The sequence below is a fragment of the Monodelphis domestica genome, chromosome 2 (genome assembly GCF_027887165.1).
Source record: "Monodelphis domestica isolate mMonDom1 chromosome 2, mMonDom1.pri, whole genome shotgun sequence".
Taxonomy (NCBI): Eukaryota; Metazoa; Chordata; class Mammalia; order Didelphimorphia; family Didelphidae; genus Monodelphis; species Monodelphis domestica.
In genome coordinates this window covers 172,471,135-172,491,890 of record NC_077228.1, presented here as the reverse complement: position 1 = coordinate 172,491,890, position 20,756 = coordinate 172,471,135, and the positions used below count along the sequence as shown (strand labels likewise).

Genomic DNA, 20,756 nt, shown 5'->3' with positions numbered 1-20,756 from the left:
GTGGTCTGGGTATGTCCTCACGACCGCTCCCTTCCCTCGTGGGTCAGCCCCAGTTCGAAGCAGGCTCGAGGCTCGAGGCTCGAGGCAAGGCTCGCGCCAATGAGTGGGGGAGGGGAGGGGTAGTGCTCCCCTCAACCTTGGGGGAAGAAGGTGAAGAAGGAGGCTGAGTTACCGAGAGTCCTATCCTCCTAAATCAGGCCCAACCCACCTTGGGGTCTGTAACTGTCTCTCCTAATAAAGGGTTAGTGGCAAGAGTTCTGGGCTTTGGGGTCAGGAAGACCAGGCTTCCTATACCGATAAACACATTAACTGTATGACTGCGGGCAAATCAGAACGTCAGTTTTCTTGTCTGTCCGGTGGGACTAATAATTCCTTAATTAAGTGCCCCCCTTGGCGGGGTTGGTACGAGTTCATACGAGAACATTTTGCAAACATCAAGACGTTAATAATAGCTAAGTGGCAGCCGGATTGTATTACCTGCAGGTTCCCCCTCCCATTGCCACCCCCCTAATTCTTCTAGTTACGGAGTTGCGCCTGCCCTGCCCATACTCCCCTGCATCCTCCACCGGACATGCGCAGTACCCATCATCCCCCAGACCATCTCCGCTCTCCCTCGCGTTCTGCCCCTCGGAGCCGCTCGAGGCAGAGGTAGGTGGAGGCTGGAAGAAGGGGCACCCCTTTTCTCTCACTTCATCTCACTGCCAGATATTTGCTTTGCATGTCCTAGGGAGGCCTATAAAGAGTAAGTGGGTGCTAGGGGACTGAGAAGTAGGGCGTGTGAGGCTATTTTGGCTATATGACGCCTTTCCCCCCCCCCAACTACTTCCCCTCCCCCACCCTCATTCATCTCTCTGGACTGAGGCATGTCCAGTCAAGTCAGTCAGCTCATATTTTTATTGAAGCACCTACTATGTACTGTGCTGAGCTGTGAGGATACAAAGAAAATAGAATAAAATAGACCCTGCCCCCCCCATATATGTAGGGGGGCGGGGCTGGGGGGGGCATAAGCAGATGATTCACTCCATGGAGACTACATTGGGAAAGGCTTCTTCCAGAAGCTGAAAGGAGAAACAAGGCACCAAACACGTTGATGGGGTGAGGGGGCCGGAAAGCTTGTGGGATATCCTTTGGTTTTGTTCTCCCCTAGGGAGAGTAGTTGGGAGTCAGGAGTCCAGGTGGTTCCCAGCCCCATTTTCATCTTGTAATCCTTTCTCTCAAGTGCTACAGAATTGTAACCAAGTCCAGCACTTGCATGCAAACCAAGTTTAGCTGTGTTTAAGTTGAATCGAATTTGGAAACATTCCTCCAGTGGAAAGTGGAAACTGGTTTTGTTGCCTGGCTGACACAACCGAGGAGCCTAATGTGCTGTAGAAGTTGGTGGAGGGGAGGGAGAGCTGTTTTGTTCTGTGGCCTGGGCCTGTTATTTTGTTGATACTAGGGAATTTCTGGTGAGAAACTTCTAACTATTCCATTACAGCCTTAGTGAATTTCCTGGGCCAATGAGAAGTTAATTAGCTTGGCTGGTAACTAACATCCAGTATGTGTTCTGTTGGAAGGAAGACTTGAACTCTGGTTTTCCTAACTCTTGAGAGCTGCTCTCCGTGCCTTAGGCCATGCTCTTGTTGGAGAAGATAATAAAAAGACAGCACAGAACTAGTGTGACAGAAGCTAAAACCATTTGGATTCCGTGCTTGGCTCTGACCTTTAATGGACTTTGTAAACTTAGACTCATCATTGAACCTCCCTCAGACTCTTGGCATCTGTAAGAGAAGGGTGATAACACCTAAGGGACCTCATGTGTTTATTGTGAAGGTGAAGTGTGATAATTCCTGTGAAAACATTCTGTAAAGCTTGCCCCATAAAGTTGTAAGATGATATCTGATCTGTTTGGGATCATCCTTGTAATTACCCTCTTGCAGAGGTAATCAAGACATTACAACATGAAATATGACAATAAAATAATATACCCCACAAGTCACAATCTCTCTCTTTTTAATTATATCTTGTACCATCATTTAAAGTACTGGACTTAGAATCTGGAAGAACCTGTCTTGCTTCATACTAACTGTGTGACTATGAATGAGTCACTTAACTTCTCTAAGGCTCAACTTTCTTATCTGTAAAATGGAGATAATAATGCCATAGTACCTACCTCACACAACTGCCCTCAGGTTTATATGTTAATATGTAAAAAATGATTTGCAAACTCCAAAGCATTGTATTAATGCCATTGTTGTTAATAGGTGCCATATACTTATATAATGATCCTTGAATTCATGCAGGATTTTTATTCTGCGGATTTATTTGCCTTTCTAATAACCTTTGGGAAGCATGGGAAAACTATCTTCATGTTCCAGATGGAGAAGCTGAACTACAATAATTTGTATAAGGTCACAGAGTCAGAGGTGAAGCTGGGATGAGGCAGCTCTTGTCATATGGTTCTTATGATTAGGCTTAACTTGATTTTTTATATATATATATTTTTTTTTCTCCAGTTTAAATTGTCCCTTCCATAGAAACGAAGGATGTTGTTAACTGTATTTTTAAAAGGAATAGAATTGAGAAGTAAAAAGGCATAGAATCTTGAAAGTGAATTTATTATATATTTTAAAATGAATAGCTAGTGATATTGATGTTTAAACCTTGAGACTGTTGACTTTGAGAGGAGAAAAAGCTTATGCCAAAAGAGGATTCTCTGGTTTATTTTATAAACTGAGATTGAGGTTCAGAACTAATTGATTAATAAGAGAGAGTATAATTTGCTAGGTCACATGGTTCAATGGAGATATGATTAGGGATGTAGACTCTAAATTATCATTCTATTTCAAATATTAATAATATGGAAATAGGTTTTGAACAATGATACATGTAAAACCCAGTGGAATTGCTCATTGGCTACAAGAGGGAGGAGAGGAGGGAAAGAACATGAATCATGTAACCATGGAAAAATATTCTAAATAAATAAGTAACTGTTTAAAAAGAGAGCATACATTGCAATTAATTTATGAGAAGCTATCAGAATCCCCTGATTTTCTTTAGAACCCAAGATGAAAAGTAATATGGTAATGAATGAAGTAGCAGGGTAAGAGGGTAGTGGAGGTTCATAGTGATGGCACCCACACATGAGAATAATTGTCTAAAACCCTGCTACATAGATTATAACTCCCTTTCAATTTTGTCAGAAAAATAATATCACTTAGTAAATTTAAAACTTTTTTTCTACATAACCTTTTTATATCCTCACAATAATCCACTAAGGCAGAACAGGTGGTAGTGATCTTATCTTACAGATAAGGAAATAGAAAAGCTTAGATTCATCCAAGTTCAGAAGACTAATAAATATCAGAGCCAATACTAGTACCTATATCTTCTGATTGCACTGTATAGTACCATGTTGTTTTTCATTATATGGTCTGATAATCCTTCAGTTATATCTGAATTTTTTAAACATTTATTTTTCTCAGGTATATGTAAAACAGTTTTAAGATTTAAAAAAAAATTTGAGTTCCAAATTCTCTCTCCCTGCTCCTTGAGAAGACAAGCCATTTGATATAGATTATACATGTGTAAGTCATGCAAAACATTTTCACATTAGCCATGTTGCAAAAATGAGGACCAAACCCCCCAAGAAAAATAAAGATTAAAAAGTATGCTTCAATTTGCATTTATATTCTATCAGTTTTTTCAGTGCAGGGGGATAGCATTTTTCATCACAGGTCCTTTGAAATTATATTGGAACATTGTATTGCTGAGAATAGTTGAATCATTCACAGTTGATCATTCTGCAATATTGCTGTTACTGTGCTATATTGCTGTTACTATGTTCTGCTTCCTTCATTTTGTATCAGTTCATGTAAGTCTTTCCAGGATTTTCTGAAATCACCCTGCTCATCCTTTCTTATGGGGCAATAATATTTCATTACAATCATATACATGTTCAGCCATTCTTCAATTGATGAGTATTCCCTCAATTTCCAATTCTTTGCCACAGAAAGAGCTGCTTTTAAGTACGTTTGTACAAATAAGTCCTTTCACCTTTTCTTTGACCTCTTTGGGATATAGACCTAGTTACTGGTATTGCTAGGTCAAAGGATATGCATGCATAGTTTTATAACACTTTGGATATAGTTCCAAATTGCTCTCCAGAATGGTTGGATCACTTCACAATTCCACCAACAGGGCATTAGTGTTACAATTTTTTTCACATCTCCTCTGACATTAATCATTTTCCTTTTCTGTCATATTAATGTATCTGATAGATATAAGGTGGTACCTCAGTTGTTTCAATTTGCATTTCTCTAATCAATAGTGATTTAGAGCATTTTTCATATGTCTATAGATAGTTTTGATTTCTTCATCTGAAAACTGCCTGTTAATATCCTTCAGCTATCCATCAATTGGAGAATGATTCGTGTCTTTATAAATTTGACTCCTGTTCTTGTCTGCATTGATTTTGTTTGTACAAAAACTTTAATGTAATCAAAACTATTACATCCCATAATGCTCTCTGTTCCTTGTTTGGTCATAAATTCTTCCCTTATGCACAACTCTCACAGAAAAATTTTCAGTTCTCCCCTAATTTACTTTATTTTTAAACTCCTAAAAAATTATTTTTGAACTCTTTATATTTTCCCTTTTGTTAAAGCCTTTGTGATTGTCTTCAGCTATTTTCTCGCAAATCCTTACAAATAGTAACATTACATTGAGTGTGATAAATTATGCATGTATTCATATGTAATACTGGCTGATTTTTGCTTTGCAGGTGATCCCTTCAAACAGAATTAAAGAACTGCAAACATGTAAGTTTTTCTCATCACCGCCACCATCCCTCAAGCTAGGTACTAAAAGTAAAAATGATAAAAATATGTCTAAAATGTGGGGGTGACATTTTAGAAACAATATTGACAAACTTCAGTACACCCGTGAGGTGAAGAAGCTAGAAACCATGATATATATAGTACATGAGGCAAAGTTGAAATAATTAGAACTGTTTAGTTATTGAAAAGAGGACTTGGGAAGTAAAGATGTTGCCTTCACATATTTGAAAGGCATTATATGGGGGAAAGGGTGGATTTATTATTTGATGCTCTGAAGAAGAACACTAGTGACCACGGTTAGAAGGTCTGACTAAATGTAAATGAGCTATTGAATAATTAGAGTTTCTTCAAGATGAATGAACTGCCTTGAGAGGTACCAAGTCTTTCATCACTGGAAGAGATTAGCTGTAAGTAGGGGAAGAAAGGAGGGAAAATTGATCATATCACCAATTAGTAAGTTTTCCCTAGCCCAGGAGATGTTATCACAGAAAAATAAGTCAGTTAATAAACAATAAGATGGTAGGTTTTAAATGAAAGGTCTACACTTTGATACCCATAAATGAACTATAAAGAAATCAGGATTTGAAGAAGGAACTTATGAAGGACTGATGCTTCCTTATCCATTACAAGGTATGAAGAAGTTCTTTAGTCCAGTTTGATAGAATTATGAAATTATATGGAGGCTAACTGGCCACTGGATCAGCCATAATCCTGTTGACCCTTTTAAAAGCAGGACATACTCTCTAGAGGAAGAATCTTGGGGACCATATCTGGCCTGGTCACTGTTTTTTGTAGGGCCCTGGCTAAAAATTGTTTTTACATTTTTTAACCCTTACTTTATGTTTTGAAATCAATATTGTGTATTGATTCCAAAGCAGAAGGACGGTAAGGGCTAAGCAATTGGGGTTAAGTGACTTGTCCAGGGTCATACTATATTTTAAAATACAATAAAACTTTATTTAAAGATGTAGAAATAATTCTTACTTCCTGGGCTGTAGAACCAACATAGAGAGCCATCTATAATTTAGTTACACCTGTCCTAGAGAATCACAATCAAGGCAGGAGAAAGACCTGAAAAGTGTTACAATAGGCACTAGAAATGAGAACCAAGTATGGAACTAAAACACTACTTTTGCTAGGGAATAATTCTTAACTTCAGGGTGGGCAAGAGATTTCTTTTTCCTTCTCCTCCCAAACATCTTTGGCATCATGCAATAGATCTATTTGCCCTGTACCTGGTAGGAAGGTGGCCCAGTTAAAAGTGGAGGCTCAGTGGATACCTAGGTGGCACAGTGGAAAGAATGTTGGGCCTGGAACCAGGAAGACTCATCTTTCTGAGTCCAAATCTGGCTTCATATACTTACTAGCTTGGTGACTCTGGGCAAGTCACTTAAACTTGCTTGCCTCAATTTCCTCAATGGTAAAATGAGCTGGAGAAGGGAATAGAAAACCATGCCAGTCAAAAAGGGGGGGGGGGAGTGAAGACTCAGGCTGCTCTAAAAAGTGTGACTTTTGTTAGCATAAAAGAGTGCTGATCCTGGCTATAAGGAATTGAGCTGCAGACAGGAACTGGCCCAGGCAGAAGTCTAGCTGAGGAATCTGCATCAAGGTTTACAAGCCCAGAGGGTGGGGAATATTTTTAAATTATTTTATATTATTATTTTTGTGGGATGCCATTTCAGTAAATGCCTTTGCTTCAAACTAATTGTATTTACTGATTGACTAATAAAGGTATGAACACTGGTAGGGGTCTTTTGAGCTCTGTCTCATAGTTTTAGGCATTCTGACACATTTAGTACCTTGAAAGCTGAGGTAGTCACTTTCCTTGGGGAGCAAACTTTTAGTGTGCTTTAGAAGAGGTGCCTAAGAGGCAGTGTTGCATAAGTGGTGTTGATCAGGGTAGTTTCTTAATTAGTTTAGTGTGGTTACCTCTTCCCTTAGGGAGTGTGGACATGATCACTTGTGCCTTTTGAAAAGATTGGAGATACATTCCAATTGGTTTCCAGTGAATACCTCCAGGGTGATTGGCTAGCTAGGGGATATCTCTTTCCTATGACATATACAAATGAGGCTATAAACCTGCTTAGCCCTTTTTGTGGGAAGAGGGAGACTCCTTTTCATCTTTCCCTAGTTATAGGACAGACCTAAGAGTTAAATGTTTACTTACTCAGTTTCCTGAGCCCAGGGAGACGGGAGACATGAGGGTAAACATTCATAGCTTAAGAGATGCCAGTAGCTGGGGCAGGGATAGAGTTCTTGTAGTTACATGGCAGAAACATTTACAGTGTTTGCTCATGCAGACCTAGAGGGAGTTGGTGGACAATGTTTCTGATTTCCTATCTACTATTTGTTGGGGATGGGGAAAGGGGACAAGACTTTTATTGTTTAAGCGGCATTTTCGAGGAATTTAAACGTCTAGCCATCGAAGGAAGACTTCCTGGGCAGCATGGATTGCCCCAGGAGTTAGTTCCAAGTTAACAAGTAAATGATCAGACCTTCTAGGAAAGAGAAGAGCATTTGCTGAGTAAATCCCCTCATGGAGGAAGATTATCTCACCTTCATGACCCCTGAGCCTAGAGGAGCAATTACTTGGGAATCAAGAGATTGGCACCTTGCCATTCCCATCTATTACAGTGGGTTAGTTGGAGAATTCCTTCCTGTGAGAGGACTGCTTCTGCATAGTTAGCAGTCCTCTTATGTTTGCCTCCCAGATGGTGTCTAAATCACAGTGGGCATTATGAATCAGGATTGTATAAGACCCTTTGTGTGTGGTGATAATTTCACTGGAATGGTGTCTCTAGTGAAATTTCTTTCTGAAGAGAACAATGTCAGTACTTTATTCTCTATAGCTATGGACTCCTGTGAGTCCTTCATATATCTGCATTTTCTGTGGCGTAACATAAGGCTGTCCCCTGTGTATATGCATTTGTTATTTTGAGTACTTGTTTGAGATCTGAGGACCTTGTAAACCCAATTGTGGGACTTTAAAGCTAAAGTATATTTATAATAAACTCAATATGAAGGCAATAATTCAAAAAAGAAAAATAACTACTTTGGGCCAGTCTGTGTGGACCCAAAATCTTGAGGAGACTCTGGGCCACAGATTAATTTTTATTTATTTTTTTTGGATGAATTCAGTTCACAAGGATTTATTAAGTGCTTTCTACTTCCTAGGCATTCTGCTAAGTATACAAAGACAGAAACAAAGACAGAGTTCTTGCCTCTAGGAAACTTATATTCAAAGGACAAAGGACAGGAAAGAGTATTGTGAAGTCAGTACAGAATATATACGAAATAATTTATTGGTATGGGTAGAGGAAGCACTGAAAAACTAGGGGAATCAGAAAAACTCTCTTGTAGGATGGAGCACTTGTGCTGAGAATGAATTACTGTGTATAGCATCAGGAAGTAGGCCAGTTTGGGTTAGAACACACTATGTGGTAGGTAATAATAGATAGCCTAGAGAGAGAGGCTGGAGACAAATGAGAAAGGGCTTTATCTACCAAACAGAAGAGTTTATGTTTTATCCTACTTTTTTGTATTATAGACCCCTTTGGCTGTCTGCTGAAACCATTGGACCCTTTTTTCAGAACGATGTTTTAAATTCATGAAATAAAATTTATTTTAAAAAGTTTATATATCTCCTATTTAAAACCCTAATCAATAGAGACAATAGATAGCCACTGAAATCTTGAATAAGGAAGTGACATAGTTAATTTGGCAGTTGAGGGAAAAGATGAGTGGAGAGGGAGGAGCCAAAAAGATCATTTAGAAAGGTGTGGGGCAGAACCAAGATAGTAACAAAGCCTGAAGCAGCACAGTAAGCTTGCCCACAAAACTCTAAACAGACATAGAAAATGCACTAGACCAAATCTTGATTTAGGGAAATCAAGAAAAAGTCATGAGAGTCATCCACCCCCTCCAGTTTGATAGAGGAAAATAGAGAAGTCTGTAGATATCAGGGACAGGATATGCTCAGGAGATTGCTGGGTGAAGCATTCTAGGGAGAGACTATTCACCAGGGTAAGTGGATGTCTTAGACCCGTACTGAGCTACTGTGATGGGGTCAGGTACATAATGGCAGTCCTGTGCCCCAATACCCAATTCCAAGTCACAGGTTCTGGGCAGACTGAGGAAGGGATCTTAACCTCCACCAAAGAGAAACAAGTTCAGAAGCAAGCAGCAGCTGAATTGCTCATATTTTGGGTGTAGAGCAGGATCTCAGTTCTAGCTTCTAGCTCATTCTAAAGTCTGTAGACTTCAGGGCAAGAGTCTTAGCCCAAAGGAGAACCTACAGTTTTGTCCCTCTCTAGAGCAGAGCTGTCTGAGAGCTCATTGGTAAGCTACTTCTATGCAAACTCAAACCTATGCCAGTAATTTGCAGTTACCAGTAAGACAGTCACCAGACTTTGCCCTGAATCATATAACTTTGGGAGGGTTGAAGTTCTCCCTGAGGTTCTGGAACAACAAAGCATTCAGTACACCCTGAAAGAAGCAACAGGATCAGACCAGTCCTTCCCTCCAGAAGTGCACAGAATCCCAGCTTTTAGAGCCGGAGACTTCAAGTCCGAAGTCAGTAAGTAGGCAGAAAGAATGAGCAAACAAAAAAAGAATTCCATCTTTAAAAGTTATTATGGTGGCGGATACTTGACAAATGACTTTTAAGTCATTTATAATTCAAACCTCAAAGAAAAGCCACAACTTAGTCACAAATTCAACTAAAATTTCTGGAAGGGATGAAGCAAGAGTTTTTTTTTTTTTAAAGTCACAAATGTTTTGTTAATGAAGTGAGAATGCTCAAGGAAAAAACTGGGAAAGAAATAAAAGCTATGGGGAAAAAGATATGAAAAAAGAATTAACAATTTGGCACATGAGGTACAGAACTTTGCTCAGGCAACAAATGACTTGTGTAAGAACAGCATGAAAATTAGAATTGACCAAATAGAAGCCAATGACTCCATGAGTCAAAAAGAAATATTAAAGCCAAAAGACTGGAGAAAAGAAAATATAAAGTCTCATAGCAAAATCCATTAACTGGAAAACAGATCAAGGAGAAAAAAATTTAAGAATTATCAGACTGATCAACTATGAAGGACTAAACCATTATCAACAAAGCAAGTCTTCAAGATAACCACAAGAGACTCATGATAAAAATGCTCTCCATAGGCAAAGAAGGAATAATGTCCAAGAGAAGACCACAGCATGCCATCTTCCACTTTTATTTCCTTCATGAGCTTTTTATTTTATGTGTGATATGTGTGTGTTCTATCACAACATGAGCAATATGGAAATGTGCATTGCATGAAAGTATAGATATTCTTATATTAGACTTTTTACTGCCTGGGGATATAGGGAAGGAGAAAATTTGAATTCTAAAATGTCAGAAAACACTTGTCCAAAATTGTTTCTACATGTTACTGAAAAAAATTTAAAACAAAAGGAAAACAGAAAAATAATGAAACAGATTTTTGAACATAAAAAAGTATCAGACTATCTGAATTCCTTGACCAAAATAAGAACCTAGACACATTTCAAGAAATCTCAATGATAAATCTTAAAAGAAAACTTCCCAGATCTCTTAGAAGCAGAGGACAAAGTGGAAATAGAATCCACTGGTCAACTCCTAAAAGAAACCCCAAAGTGAAAACTTCTGGGGATATTATAGCCAGTATCCAGAGCTTCTAGGTCAAAGAAAAATACTTCAGGCAGTCAGAAAGAAAGAATTAAAATACTAAGGAGCCATAGTCAGGAACTCACATGATGAGTTACCACTATAAAGGCAGAGAGCTTGGAATACCATGTTCCAGAAGGTAGAGAATATAAATATCCAGCCAAACTGAATATAATCATGTGTGTGTGTGTGTGTGTGGAAATATTCTTTTAATAAGAGTTCTTCCAACCATTTAGGAAAAAACTGAGCAGAACAGAAACTTTGAAGTTCACATATAATTTAAATGTAAGGGTTTAAAAAAATACTGAAGTAGTTTGCCATTTCCTTTTTCCAGTGTATTACAGGAAACAGGTTAAGTGACTTATCTAGGGTCATACAGTAAATGTCTGAGACTGGTTTTCCACACAGGTCTTGAATCCAGACCCAGTGCTTTATCCACTGACCTATCTAGCTGTCTCCTATGCACATGCACAGTCGAATACAAAGATATATTTCACTCAGTAAGGAAATAGGGTGGTGAGGGAAGAAATGGTAATTAGAGGGAGGGTAGATTAAGGGAGAGCTCAGACTTAAGCAGAATAAACTCAGGATGCACAAAAACATTTATAGCTTTTTTTTTTTTGAGGCACCAAAGAATGGAAATCTGAGGAATTAGCAAATTGGGGAATGGCTGAACAAGTTGTCATTTATAAATGTGATGGAATACTGTTGTGCTCTAAGAAATGATGAAAGGGATGGTCTCAAAGTTAAATATATGAACTGATGTAAATAGTATCAGAACAATTCTACAAAGACAATAATATGGTAAAGACAAACACTTTTCAGAGAATTAGAAACTCTGTCCAGTATAATGATTGTGATTCCAGAGAACTAATAATAAAACAGGCTACGTGTGAAGTACTCAAGGTGAAGGATTAGACATTTTTGTTAGGGTTATAGTCAATGTGGAAATTAGTTTTGCTTCACCTTATAAGTCTTTCCCCGACCTCCTTGATTGGAGGAGACCCTTGAAAACTCAGAGGGCCAGACGATTTGCATTTTTCATTGGCCATTTAAGTGACAACCTCTTGGATTTTTGGAGGTCAGGGCTTTTTCTCACATCACTGTCCTAGAAAAGTCCTTAATCAGAAGAAAACAGTATTTGCATTGGGTGCCAAGTGCATATTGGATTCAAAGCCCAACAAAAGAGCTGCACCATTATGAAGAATTTCTTCTTGAGTACCCTGTAAAGGAAAGAAGTGGACTTATAAGAACATGAAGCCACAAATCCTTTTCCACGTGTCACTAAATTTCATTCCACTTTACCTGGGCTCTGTGTCCTGGTGAGAGAATATGTATGGCATAGAATTGGGGGAGTATTTGTACTAATTATTCTCATCCTACCATCTTAGTAAATACTTCTTTTTAAAAGCTAATTGGCTAACTGATTGATTTCAACTGACAGTCTTGTTAAACTTGACAGTTTCCCCACATTGATGGGGAAATCATGAGGTATAATATTGGAAAATCATCCTCCAACTCCTCAAATCTAATCCAAGAGCCTTGAGGAGAACATAATAGCCTACCTGGTGTGTTAGTGAGAGTGGGGGATTGAGGTAGTCTCCTTAGAGCATATGTGTGCTCTATCTCCATCTCTTTCTCTCTCTCCATTGTCTCCTCTCTAGCGTCCTGTTTCTCTATCTCTTGTTTCTTTCCCTTTCTCTTTCCCTGCCCCCCAACATAGTTTTAGAAGTATATATTAGTTTTGGGGCACATTCATTTCATTAATTTGTTATAAATTTATAATTTTGTGAATGTGTGTAGGGAGGGCACTATATGGTAGTATCTTAACTAAATTTTATGCCAGAAAATGTTAACAAGTGAAAAGGGTGCTGAATTAGGAATCACAAGAGCTGAATTTGAGTCTGTCCTCTGCCACTTATTACCTGTGTAATTTTGGGCAAGTAATCTAATTGTTCTTGGCCTTCAGCATCCTTGTCTGTAAAACAAGGAGGTTAGACTGGATGACCTCTAAGGCCCTTTCCAACTCTAGCTCTGTGATCCAGTGAACAAGCTAGTGATAGTATTTGAAGTAGAGAACTCTTAGGATTTCCAAGTTACTCTATGATCAAGTTTTATACAAAGAAAATCATGAGGGGGAGAATGCTATTCCAGATTTGATGTCTTTGTTATGGTTATGGCAGGTCTGTGAGCAGTGGTGAACATCGAACCTTTACTAAATACCCCAAGAAGAATGGAAAGTCAGATCAGCATAAAACCTTAGGTAAGCAGGATCTCAAAGGGCATGTAAAAATGAACAGATCACTTAAATGTTTCTATGACTGGCTAGCATAATATGCATCTCTCTTGTTCCATGTGTGTCTTTATGAAAATATGGGGAAGAAGCTGTAAGGGAATTTTGGTATATGTTTTATATAATTATGTGTGTATATGTAAATACATAATTTACATATTGCCCTTTTTCTTAAAAAGTACCAAAATGTTATCACCAGGTGATGTCTTGACTCAAGCATAAATTGGATTTAAGTGAGGATTTAATAGTTTCACAAAACTATTAAAGCTTAAAACTGGTGTTTGTGTGTGGGTGTGAAAGTGTAACAGAAAGAAAGGACAGTAGCAAAGGTAGAATTGTTCATTTGGATAGGAGGAAAATAGTAGTTCATGCTACTGACTACAGAGACAGAATCAGCTTTTCCCCCAACTCTGCTATTTCAAAATATGTTCCTGCAAATTAATTGTATTGTTTTGTCTAGTTCTATAAAAAGTTCCTTTAGTAATTTGATTATTATAACACTAAATCTGTAAACTAACAGTGTTGGCACAAACTATGAACAGTGAATGTTTCTCCATTTTTTGTGTTCCTCTGTTTTTGCAGAGTATTTTGTAGTTGTATTTGTATATTGAGTATGTCTTGTTATGTTAACTCATATAATTTTGAAACTTTTTTGAATGGACTTTCTCTTATGTCTCCCAGGTTTTTGTTAGTTTTACATAGAAATGCAGACGACTTCTCTGAATTTATTTCATATGTTCTATTACTTTACTGAAAATTGAATCATCTCAATTAGTTTCTTCCCCAATTTTCTGGGATTTTCTAAGAATAGCATATTGTTATTTGCAAATGGAGATAATTCTGTTTCCTCTTTGCTAATATCTCTAATTTTAACTTTGTTCTTATTGCTATAGCTAGCATTTCTAAAATTGTTAAATAATACTGGGGAGAAGAAAAAAATTTTATTTACCCCAATCTAGTTACTCATTACTGGTGTTAAAATATATGCTTTTGATCACGTGAAAGAAGAGTATTTTCATGCCTATTGGTTTTAGGAGTTTAAAACATATATATGTATATATATATATTTTTTTAAATAAATTTCCACATGAGTTTTCCAAAGTTATATGATCCATATTATCTCCCTCCTTTCTTCCCTCTCCACTCCTTGAGCTGACAAGCAATTCAGTCTGGGTTATATATGTATTATCTTGTAAAACATATTTCTATATTATTCATTTTATAAGCAAATAATATTATAGAACTGAAACCCCAAAACATATACCCAAATAAACAAGTGATAAATCATATGCTGATTTTAGGGTTTTTAAATACAAATGAATATTGTAATTTATCAAGTTTTTTGCATCTATTAAAATAATTATTATTGTGATTTTTGTTTGTTGTGATGATCAGTTTTTTTAATTTTGAGCCATCCTTGTATCTCTGGAATAATACTAATTTGGTCATGTTGAAGTCACAGTTTTTTGGATATAGTGCTAGTCACTTTGATGATTTATTTTTTTGCTAGTCACTTTGAAATGATTTTGTTTAACTCATTTTTGCATCAATATTTATTAATGAAAATTTTCTTTCTCTGTTTTGTCTCTTACTGGTTTAGGTATTAGGAATATATTTATTTCAAATAAAGAGTTTGATAAAGTGACTTCTCTGTTACAGATTATTTTTGTGGCATAGCTATTAATAATCCTTTTAAATGTTTGATTGAATTCAGTTGTAAGTCTGTCTGGCCCACAGATTATTTGTAGTTTATTTGTGCCCTGTTTGATTTTCTTTTTTTTTTTTTGATATTGATTTGTTTATTGACATTTCAAAAATCAGCACTCGATTTTGACGATCAGTTCTATTAGGAACAGTGATTGAATTTGTGATTTCATTAATATAAGGAATTCTGTGATGAGGGAATTGTCTCTATAATACAGGTGAGCATCTTTTCTACAATTTATAGGTTTATAAAATGTTACCTTCCTTGGGTTACATTGCTAATATATTCCAGACACTAGATCTAAATCCAGTTCTTCTGATTCCAGGGTCAGCTTTTTATCTACTCTGCTACCCCTGTTGCTTGTCAATTCTATACTTTTTTGTTTTTCTGTTTTCTCTTCTAATCATTATTTATTATTTTGTACTTTGTTTTTAGAGTTTCTCTTTTGCTCATTTTCTAAACTTTTTATCATTAATTTGATTATTGTTTTCTATTTCATTTAATATAATTTTTGAGAGAAAATTTCCTCAGATCTGCATGAGTTAGGTCTTTTAAGTTTTGGAATATTCTCATTGTCATTGTCCTTAACATAATTATTGTTTTTAAGATCTGTTCTTTGACCCATTTAGCCACCACTTAGATATGTAGCATTTGCTCTTATTGTCTTTATGGGTATTTTTGTTGTATTATATAGTCTTCAGAGAGTAGTTGTTTTGTCTTTTTATATTTGTTTATTATTTTTTATGCCCCAGGGCAGATCCATATTTGTAAAAGTACTGTAGGATGGTGAGAAATGTGTATTCTTCCATTCAAAATTTTCTACAAATCAGTCACATCTGTTTTTTTCCCCCGAGCTCTGTTTTTAAAAGAATATTCATCAGTTTATATCAAATTTTCTTTCTTTTTAATATCTTTCTCTGAATTGTAGAAATTCAAGAGAAGCATAAAGTAGCCTACTGTTATTATAATGTTATCAATATACATATATTTTTTTCAGTTCTACTATTTTTTTCCGTTACTTGGCCAGGATCAACCTTCTAGTTAAATAACCAAGTCAGGATTCAAATCTAGATCTTCGTGCCTCCAAATCCATCATTCTACCCAACTACTTCACCTTCCCTTAAATCCATACAATTGGTGATAGGACAATGAAGAGGAGAGTGTAGAAAAAGGAAGGTGGATCTGAGAGGAAATTAAGACTTAGAGGAGTAGACAAGAAAGAGGCTTTCTATTTCTACCATTTAATCTCAGTTTCTTCTTTTGTAAAAGGAACTCAATGACTCAGTTCTGAATCCATGATCCTATGATTTACTAATGAGGAAATGAGAATTTTTTTTTGTTCCTGAAATAAACATTGTTTTACCTTTTGCTTTTTCCTAATTTAAATCCGTATCTTTTGCTGCTTAGATTTTTTTATCTCATTGATTATCCCCCTGCCTTCCAATGTCTGTCTACCAATGTATGAAGGTTTTAAAAATAAATAGAGCTAACTAGACTTTTCTACCCTACTATAGTTTTATCTAACCCTAGCCACATGAAAAACATTTCATTTCTTAGTTTTTCATTGCTATCTGAAAGTATTTAACCTGTAGACTAATAGAAGAAAGTCGGAAAATGGGTTCAGAATTGTACAAGGACAACAAATTGCAGAGAATAAATGCAAATTTAACAGAAAAGGAAAATATATGTAGATAAAAGGATTTAACAAATTCACAAATTTAATTAGAACCCTAAAAGTGAGTGGATTAAATTTCTTTTGATGAACATCCAATTGTTCACTTTGATGCTTAGGTTTAAGTTTACAAAATATATTTTTTTGGGTGCCAACCAATCATCTTTTATTTTTGTAATATTATATTCAGATTTTTCTTGTGATATCTTCTATACAATGAATAATGAAGCCTATATCACTATGATTATCTTTGAAATATGAAAGGTTTTTCAAATAAAGGTTGTTATTATTTTATAGTTTGGCTACAATTTTTCTTGGAATTTCTTTTGGTGTTAAATAGATTCCTTCAATCTTTCTTTTATTCTTAGCTTCCACTCTTTCTGGACAGTGATGTTCCAAGATACTGTATTTAGCTTTTATTAATCATAGGGTTTTGTTTTCTGGGAGATCTATAGTTCTCAGATTATTTTTTCATACCCCCTCTTCAAATTCCATACTCTTTTTTTAAATGATGTTTTTGTGTTCATCTAGTTTTTCTTGTCTTTTGGTTTTATTCAATCAATTTTCTTTCAGCCTCTTCATTTTGATGGTCTGCAAAATTCTTTTATTTTTTTCAGAGATCCTATTGTTTTGTAGAGTCTTATTTTAGTCTAAATTCCCTACTCTCATTCTTGTTGATTTCTTCCTTAAGAACTCCAATTTTAATCTTATTTAATATCGTCTTTTATTTCTTTTATTGCTCTTCCTATCTATGTAGGAGATTTTTAAAGTTCTCATTTCAGAGTGGTTCCCAAATTTTATCGTAATGTATTTATTCACTTGCATATTTTGGCCTGTTTCTTAACTTGTACTTGTTCATTGAAATAGTTCTTTTCAGTTGTTTATTTCTCTTCCTCTATCAACTTTTATCAGTTACTCTGCTGATGTTTTATGTTATTTTTAAATATTATTTTATTTTAAATGTTAATTATTTAAATGTTATTTTTTAAAATAAAAAATTTAAAACATTAGTAACTGCTTTGAAATTTTTAAGTTTTTTTATACTTTTATATTATTTTTATATTACATGACATTAATTTTACATTAATTACATGAAAAAACAATTTATCTTTTTTTTTAAAGTTTGAACCAAATTCTCATCTTCCTTCCCACTGTTTTCCCCTGCCTAAGATGGCAAGCAATCTGAAATATTTTTCACATGTGTAGTAACATAAAACATCTTTCCACAGTAGTTATTTTGTGAAAGAGAGCTCTAACAAACAAAATAAAAGTGAAGAAATATAGTATGTCTCAGTCTGCATTCAGAATCCATAAGTTCTTTCTTTGAAGGCAAATGGCACTTTTCATCATGGGTCCTTGAGGATTTTTTTGGATCACCCCGTTGCCAAGAATAGCTAAGTTATTAATAAATGTTTATCATATAGTATTGCCACTAATGTGCACATTGTTCTCCTGGTTCTGCTCACTTCACTTTGCATCAGTTCATGTAGGTTGTTCCAGGTTTTTTCATAAATCATCCTTTTTATAATTTCTTATAACACAGTATTCCATTACAATTGTATGCCACATCTTGCTCTATCATTCCCCAATAGATAAGCATCCCATCAGTTTCCAATTCTTTGCTACTACAAAAAGCTGCTATAAATATTTTTGGGCAAACTGGTCCTTTCCCTTGTTTTAAATCTCTTTGGGATTCAGATCTAGCATTGTTGGATTGTGTATATGCACAATTTTAAAAGCCCTTTGGGCATAGTTCCATATCATTCTTCAGAATGGTTGGATCAGTTCACAATTCCACCAGCATTCCAATTTTCCTACATCCCCTCCAGGATTTATTATTTTCCTTTTCTGTCATATTAACCAATCTGATAGGTGTGAGGTGGTATCTTAGAATTGCTTTAATTTGTAATAAATGTGCTTTAAAAAATAATGCTTTCTCTCTGAGGGATATAGGACTTTTGTGCCTTCCTTCCCATCCTGGTCTGTGTTCTCTTTTATTAGGAAATCTGAAGGGAGTGAATGACATGTTAGGAGCAGTACCACAGAAAAAATTTTAGAGGCCTTTATGGTTGGATCAGTTCTCTTAACTTTCTTTCCCATTCCCACTGTTCTCAGTTCCACTCTTTTCCTTCTTTTTGTTTTGTTGTGTAGGGCCAGTTCTCAATTAGTTTGGACTTTCTGAGAATTGACACCATTACTGGGCTTTCTTCATTTTATAAACTGAGGAACTTATAGAAGAAGGTACCCAGGATATTTGTGAGGAGTAACATTTGAAAAGCCTTTATATTTATGTCTCTTTTCCACCTTTCACTCTTTCTGCTGCACCCCTGTCTTCTCTTGTACAGAATTAGTATTAAATAGTTGTAACCAGCTCCTCATTTCTGCCTCCTTCTCCACAATATGCTCCACCTGGCTCTACAGTTCCTCCTTTCCTTCTCTCCCCTTAGTGTTTGTCTGACTCACAGGCCTCTCTCTGCCCTAGGAGTCCATGTTTCACTCCCCCTCTCAGCTTAAGAGTTGGGGTTGGAGCTGCAGTACCAGAAACAATAGAAATGGTCTTCGGTTTTTTGTTTTAAATTTTTTTGTAACAATTACCTTATGGTAGTTTCTTCCAGCTTTTTTCTTCCTGTCATTGTATTTGTTCCACATATGGGTATTTTATAGTTTATTTGGGGTGGTTAAAGGGGGAGTTGCTCCCTAGGTTACCTCCCTCAATCATCTTCTCAGAATTTCCCCTTCCCATTTATTTTCTACAGAGAAGCTTACTCATCAGAGATTCTTAAGTCTTCTTTAATTCTTTTGGATGCATAGCAGTGAAAATGGGGTGACAAACAGTCTTACTGTTTTTTTTTCCTTTTTAGGACACAGGAAGAAAGAATCAGAGGTGTATGTTGGAAATCTTCCATTGGACACCAAGGAGGTATCGCTCCCCACTTCTTGTAAATTTTCCTTGCCTTTTCCCTTCCTGGGTAAATTTATTTTTTAATCATTTTTTAGAGTTTTACAGATGCCAGTCAAAAACATTTTATCCCATAGATATGGGAAGATAAGTTTGAGAGGATTTAAATGATAGAGTAATCCCTACCATATTCAGTTGTTCATTTTCTAAATATATAGAGAGGGTCTATGTAACAAATAATCCCAAATCCACTTTTCTTTGATTTTTGGAATATATTCAGCACTATGAAGGAAATTTATTCAATCTAAACTTTTTTAAGTGCCTACTGTGTGCAGAGCACTAAAAATATTACAGTTCCTGGCTCCTAGGTAAGGTGAATTGGGAGGTAGTCATATATTAAGGCCACATTACTTATGGGGCTTTAATGATACTAAAATATTCATTTTCTTGAAAGTAAGGAATGTTTCCTCTTATCTTTCTTTATCTTCCTAGGGCCTACTTTAGTGCTTGGACATATGTGTATTGCTTAGTAGTCAAGGATGAAAGAATGGCAGGCATGCAACAGTTATTGGGTGTACAAGAAGATATAATTGTATGCTAAACTGTGTAATGCTATAAATCCTGAGAAAAGAGATCCTTTTGTCCTTTTGGTAGATGATAGAATAGTCAGAGGAATGTTTCATAAAGAAGGTAGGACATGAAGGATGGATAGTATTTGAATCAGTATAACAAGGGGACTTAGAATATCAAAGGCATAAAAATAGGAATACATAGAAAATATCCATGGAACAGTGAGAGGATCAACCTAACCAAAGCAGATGGTTTATATTGGGATAATTTTGATGAAGTAAGGTTACACACATATCCCAATTTAAGATAGATCTTTGGCTAAGCATAGATATGATAGGGTAGGAAATGGAGTTTTTTGAACAAGGAAGTTACATGATGAGAGTACAGTTTAAGAAAAATTAGTCTAGCGATTACTATGTAGGACATATTCTCATGGCAAGAAATCAGAGGCAGAAAGGTTTAGTATGGGAATTGAACTAAAGTGATGGCAAGAGTACTCAATGAGGGGGAGGAGAATAGATACAGGCAAACTAAGAAAAATCCTTAGAAATTGGTACTTACAGAATACAAAAGATGGAGAGGAATAAGGAATCATGGATGACTCTTAAGGTTTTAAGACCAAGTGATTGAGAATGGTGGGGAAATAGAGGAAAGAAACTGTTTTGGGGAGATTTTTAGTTTGAGGCAATGCTAAATAGAAATAAAGAATTAGAACTTGGATAAGAATAATAGACTAGAGATACAGATTTAGGAGAAGTGATTGTTAAAGTTGTAAGAATGAATGAGCTGTTTAGTGGGCAAAACAGAGTAAAAGGTGAACAGAGGGCTTAGGAGTGATTTATGAAATATTCACCATTTTTTCCAATTATTCAGTGAACATTTATTGAGCATCTGCAATATGCAAGCCACTGTGTAGGTTGCAAAAAAAAAAAAAAGATTTGAAATGCAAACTCCTCCCAGACTATTTTTATGGAATAAAAAAGGATGTAAATAGATAAATAGGACAGCATATGGTAAGTGCTAAGTGATATAGGCAGCAAATGCTACAGGAATTGAGGAGGGAGAAATACTCTTTTTCCTGTTGGGATATTTGTGTCCTTTGTTTTTGAGTTTGCTGCCAAACTTTTAA

At 36.0% G+C, this 20,756-nt stretch overlaps 1 protein-coding gene across 2 annotated transcripts in view; it reads left to right on the top strand.

Annotated features, from left to right (window-relative positions):
- Positions 1–67: 67 nt before the first annotated feature.
- The window catches only part of TDRD10 (tudor domain containing 10), a 42,976-nt gene continuing 22,287 nt past the window's right edge, over positions 68–20,756 (top strand). Inside the window, exons 1-4 of one of the 2 annotated variants that reach the window (XM_056816333.1) lie at positions 68–241; positions 4,763–4,799; positions 12,672–12,751; positions 19,020–19,078. In XM_056816333.1, the coding sequence (XP_056672311.1) occupies positions 4,798–4,799; positions 12,672–12,751; positions 19,020–19,078 (141 nt within the window). In that variant the 5' untranslated portion in view covers positions 68–241; positions 4,763–4,797. Of the gene's footprint in view, positions 242–310; positions 649–4,762; positions 4,800–12,671; positions 12,752–19,019; positions 19,079–20,756 lie in introns of those variants that run through there. The other variant, XM_007481997.2, reaches the window with a different exon arrangement.